General features: G+C 54.9%; 2 protein-coding genes across 7 annotated transcripts in view; both read right to left on the bottom strand.

Moving 5' to 3' along the window:
• Window positions 1-14,135, bottom strand: part of CFAP61 (cilia and flagella associated protein 61) — a 102,233-nt gene that overhangs the window by 11,718 nt on the left and 76,380 nt on the right. For 2 of the 6 annotated variants that reach the window (XR_010439667.1, XR_010439668.1), the window contains exons 25-27: window positions 10,491-10,581; window positions 7,955-8,090; window positions 527-615 (exon numbers count right to left, since the gene is read on the bottom strand). Coding sequence is in view for 3 of the 6 variants with exons in the window: in XM_064709625.1 (XP_064565695.1) it covers window positions 533-615; window positions 7,955-8,090; window positions 10,491-10,581 (310 nt within the window). In the remaining 3 variants the exon portion in view is untranslated. Of the gene's footprint in view, window positions 1-9; window positions 616-7,954; window positions 8,091-10,490; window positions 10,582-14,135 lie in introns of those variants that run through there. The other 4 variants (XM_064709625.1, XR_010439669.1, XM_064709624.1 and 1 more) reach the window with 4 other exon arrangements.
• INSM1 (INSM transcriptional repressor 1) lies at window positions 4,340-6,504 on the bottom strand. Its single transcript, XM_064707084.1, is given in 2 exon segments — window positions 4,340-6,453; window positions 6,456-6,504. Coding segments are annotated over 2 exon segments (1,440 nt in total). The 3' UTR covers window positions 4,340-5,062.

Below are 14,135 nucleotides of genomic sequence, written 5' to 3'. Positions count from 1 at the left end.
AGCCCCATCCAACCTGGCCTTGGACACTTCCAAGGATCCAGGGGCAAATGCAAAATATAATTTATTCTGTGTAATAAATTCTGATTTTCTTCTGTGTGTGTGTAACTAAACCAAAACCTCCCAACTCAGACATCCCCAACTGTACATAATTTTCCTCACATTTGTCATTGGACTGGTAATTCACTATAGGTAATTTCCTTCTAAAAAACTGTAGAAATGAGCCAGTAAAAACACCGTGGTCCCATACCCTGAGAAAGCAGAACCTGGTTTAACCTGCAGCTGAACCATGCTCCTTTGCTCTGGTTAAATCCTCCCTGTCACTCACCTTCCCCATTCCCTAAGGAAGGCTGAAAAGCCTCAGCAGAGCCGTACAGCACAAGAGCCAGGCAGGAACAGGCTGGGCTGTGCATGCCCTCGCCTTCAGAGCTGCGAGGGGGCTTTATTAGAGCTTAAAAACAGTGGATCTTTTTAAAGAGGAACAGGTGGTTTAGCTGGGCCTGGCTGCTGCAAATAATGTCCCAATTACCATGTCCTAGGAGGGCTCCTGTGCCGGCGTGGGGCTCCTGCTGCTGCCACTGTGCCCATCTTTGTCCAGCTTCAGTCCCTGGCTGCCTGCTGAGGAGAAAACAGCATGGTCACATCAGCACTGGGGGCAGCCCAGCACATGGATCCAGTGGCACAGCTAAGAACCAAGCCTGGCAGTGTCCGGTGTGGACAGCCCACACTTGGCATGTCCCATCTCAACGATTAATGTTGCCAGAGGCAGACCTTTGTTATGTGGACTGTAAATGACATTTTATTTCAACCATTTATAGTCCCAATGAGGCTTCTTAGCTGCATGGAAGGATCTGAGGTGTTTAATACCATTCGCAAGGATGCACCTGCAAACCCAGATCCTTCACCGAGGGGAGATGCCTGGGTGCTTCAGGGAACTGCTGACCCACCCAGCCTAAAACACTTACCACAACCCAGCACTCCTGACCCGGGAGCAATGGGCAGGAGGTGTGTTGGCACCAACACCACAGCACCCTGCAGCACCCTGCAGGCATGGCACACCCCAGAGAAACACCTGTGACTCCATGAGCCATTTCCCAGCTCATCAACAGCAACACCTTTTTTTAAACAGGCTTGTGTTGTGTGAGGAAGAGTGAAATCCAAGGCAAAAGCCAATGTTTGTCCTGTTTCCAGGCTTGCCTCAATCCCATGGATACCTCCCAGCTGCCCACCCCAGGAACAGACCAGGAGGTGCTGGGCAGGGTCCCCCAAAACCCTGAGCTGTGCCCAGCTGTGTTTCCCAGTGAGTGCATCCAGCAAGGCAGCTGACAGATGCCTTACTGCACTGATGGCTACGAGGGACAGTGGTGTTGGTACCAAAACTTGTAAAAACCTTCCCTGGGGACAAGCATCCTCCAGAGTCTTCCGCTGTGGACAGGAGCAAGAGCAGCTTGCCCCAGGTCCCCAGCAGCTCTGAGCCCCTGGGGCAGGGATGGTGTCCATGCTGTATTTTCAGGACCCTGCAGGTTCCTCTATCCAATCTTCCTTTCCCTGTGCTCACAACACTCAGTCTCAGACCACACATTTGGCTCTCAGCGTGCTCAGAGAGGAGGAAAGCTCCAGCACAGCAGGCAAACCCCTCTGCCTGAATGAACAGAGCATGAGCAACCTCTGCACCAGCTGCCTCCACTGCATCTTATTTGGGGCAGGATCAGTGTTTTCCGTGGTGCCCAGACCTGTTCCTGCTGGAGGCACTGAGAGCCATCAGCAGTTGATTTGTTAGCTGACGGCAGGAGGCTTTGTTTGCGCAGCGCTGGCCAACCGTGCTGCCAGGTGGCCGGGACATGGCACCCACCAGGCAACACCTGCATTCCCAGGGTCTGCACTGAGAGCACTCTGGGTTCAGACATGCTGCTCGGCCCCTGGGACAGCCACCAAGCCACAGTGGGCTTGGAACTTCACAGACACACAGCAGGAGAGAGGCCCAGTGCTGGGGGCCTGGGCAGTGGGACAGGGTAAGGCAGGAACTGCTGAGGGGCAAAGACAGATCCATCCCCAGAATACTGTCCAAAGGATACTGGTGTGAGTGGGAGGCTTTGTAACCTGTCATGGAGGTACAATGCCCTTCACTGCCAGGTGGCATGAGATGCAAAACAGAATGCTGATGGCTCCCTGCAAATCCCCTTGGGTTGGGGCTCACCTTCACCAGGAACCTCTCCAGAAACTCCTCAGGCCATCAGGACTCACCCTCACAAGGAACCCCTCCAGAAACCCCCTGGGCAGTCAGGGCTCAGCCTCACCAGGAACCTCTCCAGAAACCCCTTGGGCAGTCAGGGCTCAGTCTCACAAAGACCCAGCGGTGCAGATGAGGGGAGAAAGGCTATAGACAGAAAGCACAGCAGCTCTGCCCAGGTTGCTGCAGATGTCAAAAGTTAATTCCATCCCTTTTACAGGATGTTTGTGAACAGAGCCATTTCCAGCATACTCTGGTGTCACCTCTCCTTACTCCTCCCCAACACAGGAATCTCCACTAATCACCCTTCCTGCTCAGCAAGAGATGAAACACATCAGTGCCATAGGTTACCCACACAGCTCAAAAAACCTGGGGAATTCTAGCCCTCAGAAATTTCAGCTGATTCTTATCAGGAGAGACGTGGATTTATCTGACTATCAGGAAATGGACAGCAGTATGAAGCTGTCATTTTGTGGCCTGCTGCTGCCACAGGGATTGAGCACAGATTTCAGCAGGGACACTGCTGTGACAGTGTGGATGGAGCCATTAGGCTTCTCTGGAGGAAGTGCTGGGCATGGTCTGGAAATGGTGTCCAGTGGCCTGAGAGAACAGCCACGTGTGCTGGCAAAGTCCCCTCGGGAAGCAGAGAGCCCGCTCCACGGACAGCTGCAGCACCGTCTGCACCAGCCCAGGATCTGGGGCTTTCCAAGGCCAGGGAAGCCAGGAGAGGCAAAGCTGCACCTCTTGCCAGGCAGGCTTTGCTGCCTGCATCTCCCTGGCTGAGCTCTTTTCCAGTGCATTGATTTACAGCTAAAACCACAGCATTGCCTAGGTCTGAAGTCAGCCCTGGTACTACCGAGTCGGTTTTCTAGGAGCATACCCATACACTGATACTGTTCAGCATGACTGAACAAAAAAAACCCAAAAACCAACCAAAAAATCCCCAAAATCCCAAACAAATATTTCTCTAGAAAGATGCTCTTTCTCTACCAGCTTTGCTTTATCATAAAATACTCAGCCTGTTCCAGGAAACTTTCCTCCAGGAAGCTCCACCACCTGCCTTTCCCACAGTGAATCAGAGTTAGGAGTCTTTAGGGGAGAGAAGATGGCAGGAACAGGCTGGAAACCTCTTCCAGGGAGCCAAAGCCTCAAAGCATTGCTACCTCAAGACAGAGCAGCCCCTATGCCCACACCAAGCCCTCACAGCCCCCTGGCCCTTCACACACCAACCAGTTTGGGAGCAGGGATTTGCTCCTGGGGCTGCCAAGCAGATTTGTATGCCGTAAAGTTCACACTGTACCTGCTCCTGCTGGCAAAGGGGGAGATCCTATAGGTGCAAACAACACCTAACTGTGAGAGGGGTTTCACAAACCCAGCATGCACCTTCCCACTTACACAGATTTTACAACAATTCTGACCAAACCCATCAGGATTCCCACATACAAACACAAGCCCTGGAGATAGATCTATCTGCATAGATCTGTATGTATCTATACATACAGTTTCCAAAGGCTGCTGCAGGGCACAGAGGACCAGGCAGGAGCTGGCTCCAGCCCTGCTAAGAAGCAGAGAAATGCCTGGCCTTCCTTGCCCCAGCTCCACAGCTCATGGCCAAGGCAGGGTGATGCTGCTCTGCCGAGCCCCACACCTCAGCACTGAGCACACCCAGCAAACAGCACAGCCCTCCTAGGCAGGGATCTCTACAAGTTCTGCACTTACAGGTGCTGCCTCTCCTCGAGCTTTCCCTGCAACACCTTCCAGGGAAGGCACCTGGCAGCTCTCCCCAGCAGCAGAGCACAGGGCAGGCTGTGCCCAAAGAGAGCAGGGGCAGGGCTGGGGCTCCAGCCCACGGCCAGGGGACCCCTTTGCTCAAAGGGCAGCCTTCCCCCAGAGCAGCCATGCTGCACCCTGCTCTTCTCCTCCCTTTAATTCCTTTTTAATTAATCTCATCAAAGGGCACGGAGCAGGCTGGTGCCTATGGAGGCACCCTGCCAGCTGCAGTGCAGAGCCGGGTGCCAGCCCCCTCCACCCCATCCTCCCCGAGCCCCCAGGGCCAGCCCGGCAGGGAGAAGCAGCAGGGGTGGGGGCATGCTTGAATTTGAAAATATTTTATTCGAATAGTAAATAATTATACAGTTGAAACAGTTCTATCGAAGCACTCTATAAATAGCTAACAGTTAAGAAAATAATGTGTGTAGAAAAAGAGATTGCATCTAAAAGTAAGAGCTGTTGGTTGCACGGGATAAAATGGTTAAGATCATGTGTTATTCTAGGTATAAAAGTTAAAACCTTTTTAGCAGATCCCTTAAGAAAAAAAGATCTTCTAAAACGCACAGTGAAATGGCAGGTGGGGAGACAAAAAAGCGCATTAGAATATCTGCAATCAAATAATATCAATCTTCATAATTAATATAAATAAATAACAAATAAATAACATAATTACTCAAACCAACATATACAGATAGACAACTCATGAGCTACCTTAGAAAGGGCAAACGAACAGAAACAGAAAGTTGGCATGTCACAGTTAAGGCAGTTTCTACAGCATTTTCTGGAGACCATCAACAGCAGAGTCAAGGCATTTGTGGCTACACTAAAGGAAACGCTTGTTTCTCTCAAGCAGTTTGATCTGTTCACATCGATAAAAAACAGAGCAAAGGAACAAAATAAAAAAAAAAAAATAAAAATAAAATAAAGAAAACAGAAAAAAAGAAGAGAGAGACCCCGGGAAGGTAAGTGTAAAGCCAGATTCCAGCAGGTCACAAGCTGTATTAAAGCTAATCGTGTGGCGGCCCCGGGGGAGCAGCGCGGGGCGGCGGGGAAGGCACGGGCGGCTCAGCAGGCAGGGCGCAGCGGCACCTGGAGCAGGATGACCTGCCGGTTCTCCGAGGGGTGGCACTTGTTGATGTGCCGGGTGAGGCCGGGAGAGCTGTAGAAGGTGGCCGGGCAGTACTTGCAGGGGAAGACCTGCGCGGCGTGCAGGAGGCGCAGGTGCCGCTCCTGGCTGCTCTTGCTGGGGAAGGTCTCCCCGCACACGGGGCACAGGCGGCACTCGGCGGCAGGCAGCTCCTCGGCGCTGGGCTCCGGGGCCGGTGCGGGTACCGGGGCCGCCGTGGGTGCCGGTGCAGCGTGCCCCAACAGGTGCTTGCGCAGGTAGGCTTGCCGGCGGAACCGCTTGGCGCAGCGGGGACACTCGAAGAGCCCCTCCTCGGAGCCCGCCTCCGAGGCTCCGCCGGGGCTCGGCGTGTCCCGCTCGCTGCCGCTGCCACCGCTCGCCTCCTTCGGCGTCTCCTCCGCCGGGGCAGTACCCGGGCCCGCGGCCGGTGCCCGGCCCGCCTCGGGGCCGCTCTTGGTGGCGGGCGGACGCGGTTTGTGCCAGCGGCGGTGGGAGGCGAGGTTGGCGGGGCAGGAGAAGACCTTGTCGCACTCGGGGCAGCGGTACTCCACCCGGACGATGCGGGAGCAGCGGTGCTGCGCCAGCGCGAAGGGGTCCCCGTACTCCTCCTTGCAGAGCTGGCAGATGAACTCGCCCAGCGGACGGGCGCAGCCGCCCCGCGCCTTGGCCGGCACCTCCACCGGGCCCTCCTTGATGCGCAGCCCCAGCACGGGCGAGGTGGTCACTTCGTCCTCGAAGGTCAGCTTGCGGATCGCCTTCGTCTTCTTGCCCGACGGGGCCTTCTGCCGCCCGGGTTCGGAGGCACCCTGCGGGCGCTTGGCGGGCAGCGGGCGGCCCGAGGCGGGCGGCGCGGCCGGGGCGGGCGGCGCGGGCACTCCGCCGGGGCCGGGGTGGGCGGCGGGCGGCTCGGCGTGGCCGGCAGCGGCCCAGAGCTTGAGGTCAGCCGGGGCGAAGAGGATCGGGTCCATGGTGCCGGGCACGGCCGGCGCGGGGAAGGACTCGGCGGAGACGGGCGAGCCCAGGCTGAAGCCGCGCTCCAGGTACTTGTCCCTGCTGACGGGCCGCGTGGGGCTGTACAGTGCCTGCACGGCGGCATCGGGCGTCCCGAACGGCACCGGCGGCGGCGAGTCCCGCGGCAGGGGCGGCGGAGCGGTGGGGCAGGCGGGCGGCTGTGCGGCGCCGGCGGGGAGCGGCGGGCCGGCGGCGGCTTCGCGGCAGCAGCGCGCCCGGTACGACACGGGGGTGGGCCGCCGGCTGCGCTTCACCAGGAAGCCCCGGGGCATCTTCGCGCCGGCTCCGGGCCGGCGGCGGCCACGACGGAGGCTGCTAGCTCTGCCCGCGGCGCGGCCGCCGCCGCCGCCTTTAAGCGGGCCGGGGCCATTGTTCGGGCCGGCGGCGGCGGGACGGGCCAATCAGCGGCGGCGGCGGCGGCGCGGCCGCACCTGAGCCCGGACCGGCACACGCCCGGCCCCGCCCCCGCCCGCCCGGCACGCGCGGCCTTTGTGTGCCGCCCCCCGCGCCGGCAGCAGGGCCGGCACCGGGTGGTGCTCTCGGGCCGCCCGCCAGCCCGGGCCGCGCCGCCGGCAGGCTCGGCACGGAGCGCCGTCCGCTTCCGGCGGGCCGACTGCTTGCGGGCTGCGGGGAGAGGGGAGTTCGGCGGAGGCGAAAGTGGCGTTTGTGGCGGCGGCACAGAGGGGAGCGGAGCTGCCCGCCGGGGGTGCTGCCCAGCGGCGGCAGCAGGTGGCCAACGACGGGTCTGTCCGAGCGGGAGGAATAACGAACGGGTCACCAGGGCCCGGCCGAGCCGGCAACCCTGCGAACGCAACAACTCCGCGCTGCTGCGGGGTCGGGGCAGGCGGAGCTACAGCCCCGGCCCGCGGGTAACCGAACCTGTTACTCTAACCCTAACGGGTGAGGCCCGGTTCCCAGTACACGCAGGGACGGCGGCAGTGGCGCTCGGTTTCGGCCCGAACCGCTGCGCGTCGGGTACGAGGTGCGATGGGGAACGGGCAGAGGGGTAGGTGCCCAAGCAAACACGCCCGGAGCCGCCGAGGATGCGGCAGGTGCAGCCGCGGCGGGCAGAGCCCCGGGCCGCGGCCCCGCTCCCGCAGCCCTTTGTCCGTGGCGGCGCGGGGTTGCGCGCGGGGGGTCGCGGGGCCGCCCCGCAGGTGGCGGGACCGGGGGATGAGGGGCGGGGGGGGAGCGGAGCCGCCGCCAGGCCGGGGGCGCGTGCGGGCAGCGCCCTCCCCGCCCCCCGCCGGGCCCTTTGTGGGGGGCGCGGGGCACGCGGGCGGCACGCGAGCGAGCGGGGCCCCCCCGCGCGCGCCTTTGTGCGCGTCATTAGCATAAAGCTGCGCGACCCTCGGCACAAAGGGCGGCGGGCGGGGGGGCGCGGGGGCCGCCGCTCCCCCGGACACCCCCCCGGCGGGCCGGGACAGGCGGCGGGGCAGGCAGGCAGGCAGGGAGGGGGGGTTCGAGGGGCCGCCCCCGCCCGCCCGGGTGGGACAGGCGTGCGGCGCGGCGGGGCGGGGCGGGCGGCCCGCGGCGCATTAGCATACAGCTGCGGCCCCGCGGGCACGCGCCGCCGCCGCCTCCCCGCCGGGGCTGCGAACCGAGACTCCCCTTCACCGACGGGGCTGCGCACCGACAGCTCCCTTCACCGACGGGGCTGCGCACCGAGACTCCCCTACACCGACGGGGCTGCGCACCGAGACTCCCCTGCACCGACGGGGCTTCACACCGCGACCCCCGGACACTGCCGGGGCTGCGCACCGAGACCCCCATCACTGCCAAGGCTGCGGCCCGAGACCCCCCTGCCGTCTGTCTCTTACCTGCGGGCGGGAGCAGTCTGTAAGGATCGGTCGGGGCGTACATGGGCAGCTGGGCGCGGTGGTGCCGCAGGTAGCACAGGACGGGTTCCCGAAGCGATGGCCGGCCGGGTTTCAGCCTAGGCAGCTGCCCGGGCACCTGCAGGACAGAACTATCTGTCAGACAAACGGGACTCGGGGCACACGGCAGCGGGGTCCCAACACGGCCTGAAAACATGTCAGGGTTAGGATACAGGCAGCAGTGGGGTGTGGAATAGGGCTCACACTGAGTACGCCCTGGGGCCGGTGGTGCTCGACTGTTTGTTCACCTCTCCCTCACAAATAACCAGCCACAGGTGCGAGGGTTGTGAGGAGCAAACCCGTGCGGAACCCCTGCCAGAGGGGTTTTGCCAGAGGAATTCCACACTTCCCCCCCACCCCCTCCATGCCCTGTATTTACTGTGGTGGCTTTTACCCGAGCCTCAGCCCGGCCCAGCTGCCGCCAGAGCACCAGGCCATGACTGCTGACGGACCACAAGCGCTGCTCCGGTAGCTCTGGCACAGCACGTGTGCCCAGGCCGTGCGGCAGGCAGCATCCAGCAGCTGATGGAGGTGCAGCCCCCAGCCCAGCCCTGCCATCTGCATGTTTGCATCGCCGGGGCTGCCACAAACACATGGCTGCAATCCCCGAGGGGTAAACACGGCCCGTGCCAGCGGCCCTGCCAGAGCCCCGCGCTGCCAGGGCAGCCTCGGGTGACAATTTCAACACAGGCTAAATGCACAGCCCGGCCCCAGAACATAACTGGCTTTTCTGCGCAGTTAGTGCTTCGATTAGCAAATATTTCTGTAAATATTATCCCCAGTGCAGGACATTTTCTCTTTTTTCACTTTCCACTTTCTCTGGAAACTAATCAGAAATATCTGACTTCTGTGCATTTATGCCCACAGCTCTTAAACATCTCTCTCCCTCATTTTTACACTTCATTAGTAATTTTTCTGCATGCTGAAATGAGCTAGAATATGAGCATCAGGAGGCAAAGACAGTAGGTCTCTTAGTTCATACAGAAATACAACCAGTCCTGAGGCATTTAAGAGATATTCCAAGAGCACATGGTACCAGCTCTGGATCTGGGAATGTGCCCAGAATGAACACCCAATGAAAACATAAATTGTGACATTTAGTAAACATAGTTAAAATCACTGTGGAAAAAAAAATAGAAGTCCAAAATGCCAAATTTTCATTCAGATGGAGATATCATCACCTACGTCCACAGGAATCCTGACTCACACAGAGCTGATTCCAGGCTGTGCAAGGAGACCCTCTGTGTCAGGACTGCTGCCACAAAGGGTAAGGCAAGCAAGTCCTTCATTTGTAGGGCACAAATTCCCTCTCTCCCAAGTTGTTCACACTAACAGCATGATAAATAAGTTTGAATGATGGCAAGAAAAACACTTCACATCAGGTGCCTCATTCTGCACAGAACTTAATTTTGCACTCTTTTATAGAGGTCTTCCAAGAGAACCCAAATTAAACTGCACCAAGGCCCTTTCTGGGTCAGGACAACAGGAGGCAAACAGCTCTGAGCCCTTTGGGGAGAGGCAGGGCTGAGCACACATGGCTGCAGCTGGGATACAGCAGCATTGGGCTCTGGGCTCCACTTCCTCCTGCCACCCTGCCTCCATTTACACTCAATTCCATTTGTTTTCTGCACAGTTAAAAACTCAGTGAGCACATGTTTAAAACCCGGTGCCACCATCTGGAACCACATGGGGTTAAACAAAGGCACAGCAGTGTGAGCAGGGACAGGGTGAACTGGTCCCGGGTACTGGGCTGGAAGCACTAAAATCAGACCACAAACTCTGTTTGGGATCAGCCAGAAGTTCCTCAGGAGGTGGGGAAGGCAGCTCTGGGGGCTGCCTGGCACCTGCTGTTATTAGTTCTCCCCATAGAGCACAGTGACTCTGGATTTTGGGCAGGCAGTTCCTGGCTGCTGAGGCTTTATGCCTATGCCTCTGTTATGGTGCTAGGGCCAAAGCTGTAAAACAGCATTAGCAAACATTTTAATTCCACCCTTATTCAGGAAATCCACTTATCACTGAAAAAGCCACTTGCTTTCACCCTTTGGACTACGAAAGGTATTCCCTGTGGTTAGGTGTTGAAAAACCTACCCAAGGCTCTGCTGAGAGAGGTGTAGGATGGATGGCCCATAGCATATTCCTGTTAGGGAACACCCCTAAACCTAAGGGGGATACATGGACAAGCCAGGCTCCAGATTCCACTTGTACAAAATTGCAGCTATAATGCAAAAATGCAGTCATGGACAACAAAGCAAGTTTGAGTTCTACTGGCAGATTTGAGAATACACCCAAAGCAGAAAACTGAACGCTGTGCTGTACATGGTGACCCCCCTGGGAGGTACACAGTCTGCTCTGGCTTCCCTGAAGAGAGAGGTAAACAGAAATATAAAGCTTCAGGATACAGATGGGAGCAGAAATCAAAGTGACCAACACCAACAAATTGCCTAAATAATAAAATGCACTCGCCAGTCATTTTTCTTACCTCTTCTGACATCAGCATTTGGTGCAGTTCCTTCTGCAGATCAATAAACCGATCGTGATAGATGGCCAAAGACCAAGGTTCCCTGAAGTAGCTGGGTAAAAAAGAAGAAATTTAGTTATCTTGTGAACCTCTCATTAACCACTAATAAAGTATTTACCTGCTTTTTTGCCTTTATAAATTACAGTTCTGGACCCATCATGATCGTTTGTTCATAAAATGCCTCCTTGTAACAGCATGGTCAATCAATTCTTTTAATGGATGTTCCTGATGTACAGCCAGCTCCAGTAATTACATTTAAAGTGGCTTAATTCAGAGCTGTGGCAAGACCCAGTGAAGAATCCTGATTTTATCAGAATTTAAAAGCCTGAAGACCTGTAAAGAACGGTGTCTCCATTATCTGTCCTCATTTGAGAAAAGCAGATTGCAGGATTAACTGAACTACTGCATAAACAAATTAAATTTGTGTAGACAATGACACAAATGTTGTTCATCATTAAGGTTTCTGGATTAATAAAAGCCAGAAAAACAGGCCACCACAGCGCTGCAATATGTTCTTTGCACTAGTGTGATGAAGCTAAATTGAACCGATTCTAGGAGGAAGCTCTTGTAACTTTTTCTTTTCAGTGACAGCATTCACAGCAGCATTCTTCCATGAAAAAGGAGGAAAAGGATGGAGAGGGCCCTGCTCCCTGTAGAACCTCATGGCTGTAAATATAACTGGGGGCAGCCAGATTACAAAGCTGTGATTTATTTCTCTCTATAATGAAAGATAAATTTTACAGCTTGGGTGAGATGCTGGGAGTGTAATTCTTGTTAATGCTCACAGTGGTCAGGAGGTGCCCTGTGCTCATCTTCATAATGACCGAGCAGATGTCAGCAGGCTCACCCAGGAAATTGGGAGAGGGGGGAATTTGTGTGGTTGCCACCAACATTCATGCCTTGGGAATGGCAGCAGGACCCTGGCACTGCCCTCTGGAGCACAGGAACCTTCTCCTGGTTCAGCTGTGTGGATTTTAAGTAAGCACCTACATAAGGCAATTTAAACATGCTACACAGATTTAACAATCCTGAGATTTCTGTCCACAGAGAACTAATGTGCAGTTTCCTCTCTGCAGATTTTACTTCCTCCATGTCCAAGGGCAGGATTTCCCCCTCCTGCTCCAAAGACACCTCAGCTCTCCCTCACACGCATTAAAATGCTCTGTGCACCTGGCACAGCTTGGCTGGATGTCCATGTGCTTGGCCCTCTCTATCCCAGCACCTCATTCCCCTCTGAGTGCCAGGCTGGCTGGGGCTGCCTCTTGGAATCTGCTTGGTCTGCAGCACAGCAGGGCTCTCTCTCCCCCACAGACCTTTTCAAAGTATAAATATTTATGGACACCATTCCAAGCATCACATCCGTGCTATAGCAAGTGCTGCCTAGCCCAGGAGTTACTGGGACTGACACCTGCTCATTTGGATATGCAGGTTAGGATGAGCTCAGCTTTAAGGATCCTTGTTTCAGTAACTGCACACCCCAAAAGGGTGCAGAGAGCTGGAGAAAAACACAATATCCCCCAATATTTAAAACCTCTTCAATTTCAGAAGAAAAACCCCACCCAACACAAACCTTTAACTCACTGTTGATAATAAATAACAAAGAGAGAAAGGGAGGTGTTATACAAGAATACATTAAGGTAATTAAAGACTCTGTTTTTACTGATATGCTGTGGTAAAAGCCATGTTCTGCTGGCCAATTGTTTTGTCTTCAAGCTGGCATCTTAAGACTATAATCCTGAGCAGATGATTTCCTCTCTCAACTGAGGTGCAACCTTCCCAACTGCCTTACCTCAGTTAAGGGGCTCACCTGCCTCACTGAGGCTTTGCACTTAATGCTTTTTATAAATGTTTCAGGGGTGCTACATATTCCTGCTATTGTCACCAGCGCCATCTATAATCACAACTTTACTGTTCTGGTCAATTTACACAGATTTGGAGCTCAAAACCTGAAATTGGAATATTAAATGCAAATAAAATGCCTGGTTTTGGGGAGCAGAGAATGCCTTGTCCATATTTTCTAGTTAGACTGCCAGAAGGAGCTCCTAGTAACCAACATTTACTCCCAGACTTCCTTCACTTCCTTTCACCTGAAGAACACCAAGGGCCATTTGGAGATTCAGCTCACATAAACAATTCACTTTCTTTGCCGGCTCTGTGCTTCTATCTATTTATCTTTTCAGTTCCAATCACCTTTCTCAGAGAGGGTACACGGTGTTTTTGACAGAGCAGCTCTACATATGGCTGCTAAAGAGAAGCTTAATAATGAAAACCCCCATTTGAAACCAACAAGTTGACTTTCTGAGGCTCATTCTGAATTTTATTACCACTTCAGCAGCAGTCCCTCAGGGCAAGCCGTGGAAGGCTTCAAAGTATAAAGCTCTTCAGTGTATGAGACAGAGCTGGCACCCTCCCAACAGGGGCTCAGCGGCTCCTCCGCTATCACAAGAACGGCATCTGCCACATGTGTTTGCACCATTTAGTCTTTCATAACCTGCCAGAGTGATCAGGCTAAATGTGTACAAGATGACAGTGTCTGCCAGGAACATAAGGGGTGTGCAAACTTGGTCACTTCCTAGCGGGGATCCCTGCTGGAAGCATTTCTGGCGATGACAGCGATTGGGGGAAGGCGTTTGTGATGGGTGGGATGGAACAGGCTCCTGCAGAAGACAATGAACAACATCCTCTGCGTTGCTAAGGAGCTGGGCTCACCTTTCATTGACAAACAACATCTCAAGTCTGTTCTGCCTCATTTGTGAGGTGTAGCCTACATTAGATGAGAGGCAAGGAGGAAGGAAATATTTTGTGGCACAGAATCCTTCTCTTTGCAAGAAATATAAATAAAATGGACAGAGCTGGGCAGTGCTAGCAAGCAAAAATGAGTGTACACACAGCTGTCCACCTGAGAGCTGCCTAGAGTCACATACCACATTTGGAGAAGAAGCCTCTGCCGCTGTGGAAGACTGTTCTATGTCCTGGCAGCAAGGACCCAACACTGACCTGCCACCTGAGTCAGGTCTGGTGGCACAGGGTTATAGCACTGGCAGCAAGGTGTGAAGCCAGAAAATCTTTAAAAGTGAATCAAAAACCTTCAGAATAACACCTTTTCTGTTTTCTGCAAGGATGAAACAAAAAGGAAGTTTTAAAGATAACAAAAGAAATGAGTAATTTCAGCTCTGTGGTACATCCCCTACCTGCAGGGGAGCTTGTCCATGCCAAGTGCCCCATGCTCTGGCCCAGGATCTAGTTCCAGGGATCAAACCTGACCCCTGAGCTGTGCCACACTCTGGTGCCTTCTTGCTGCAAGGAGGCTGGGATGAGGAGGGGATTTTCCACTGCTCAAAGGGCAGTTGGCATCTTGTGATGGTGCCTTTGAGAAATTCCACTGCAGACTGGTCTCTTCTTATGCTTGCTACTCACAACTTGCATGGATGGAAACAACACACCCAAATTAGACTCCTTGCATCCCTCCTACCCATTCTTCCATTAACACACACACTTCAAGGGAAGTTCACAAACTGATGTGGGTTGAATCTGCAGCTCTCAATGTCTCTAAGCAATCCTGAATACAGATCCCTTGAAATCCCATTTGTTTCTTCCCAAAGCCAT

Source organism: Zonotrichia leucophrys, chromosome 3, assembly GCF_028769735.1.
Source record: "Zonotrichia leucophrys gambelii isolate GWCS_2022_RI chromosome 3, RI_Zleu_2.0, whole genome shotgun sequence".
Lineage (NCBI taxonomy): Eukaryota > Metazoa > Chordata > Aves > Passeriformes > Passerellidae > Zonotrichia > Zonotrichia leucophrys.
Note: the sequence above shows the minus strand (reverse complement) of the source record. Positions and strands in the feature narration are given on the sequence as shown.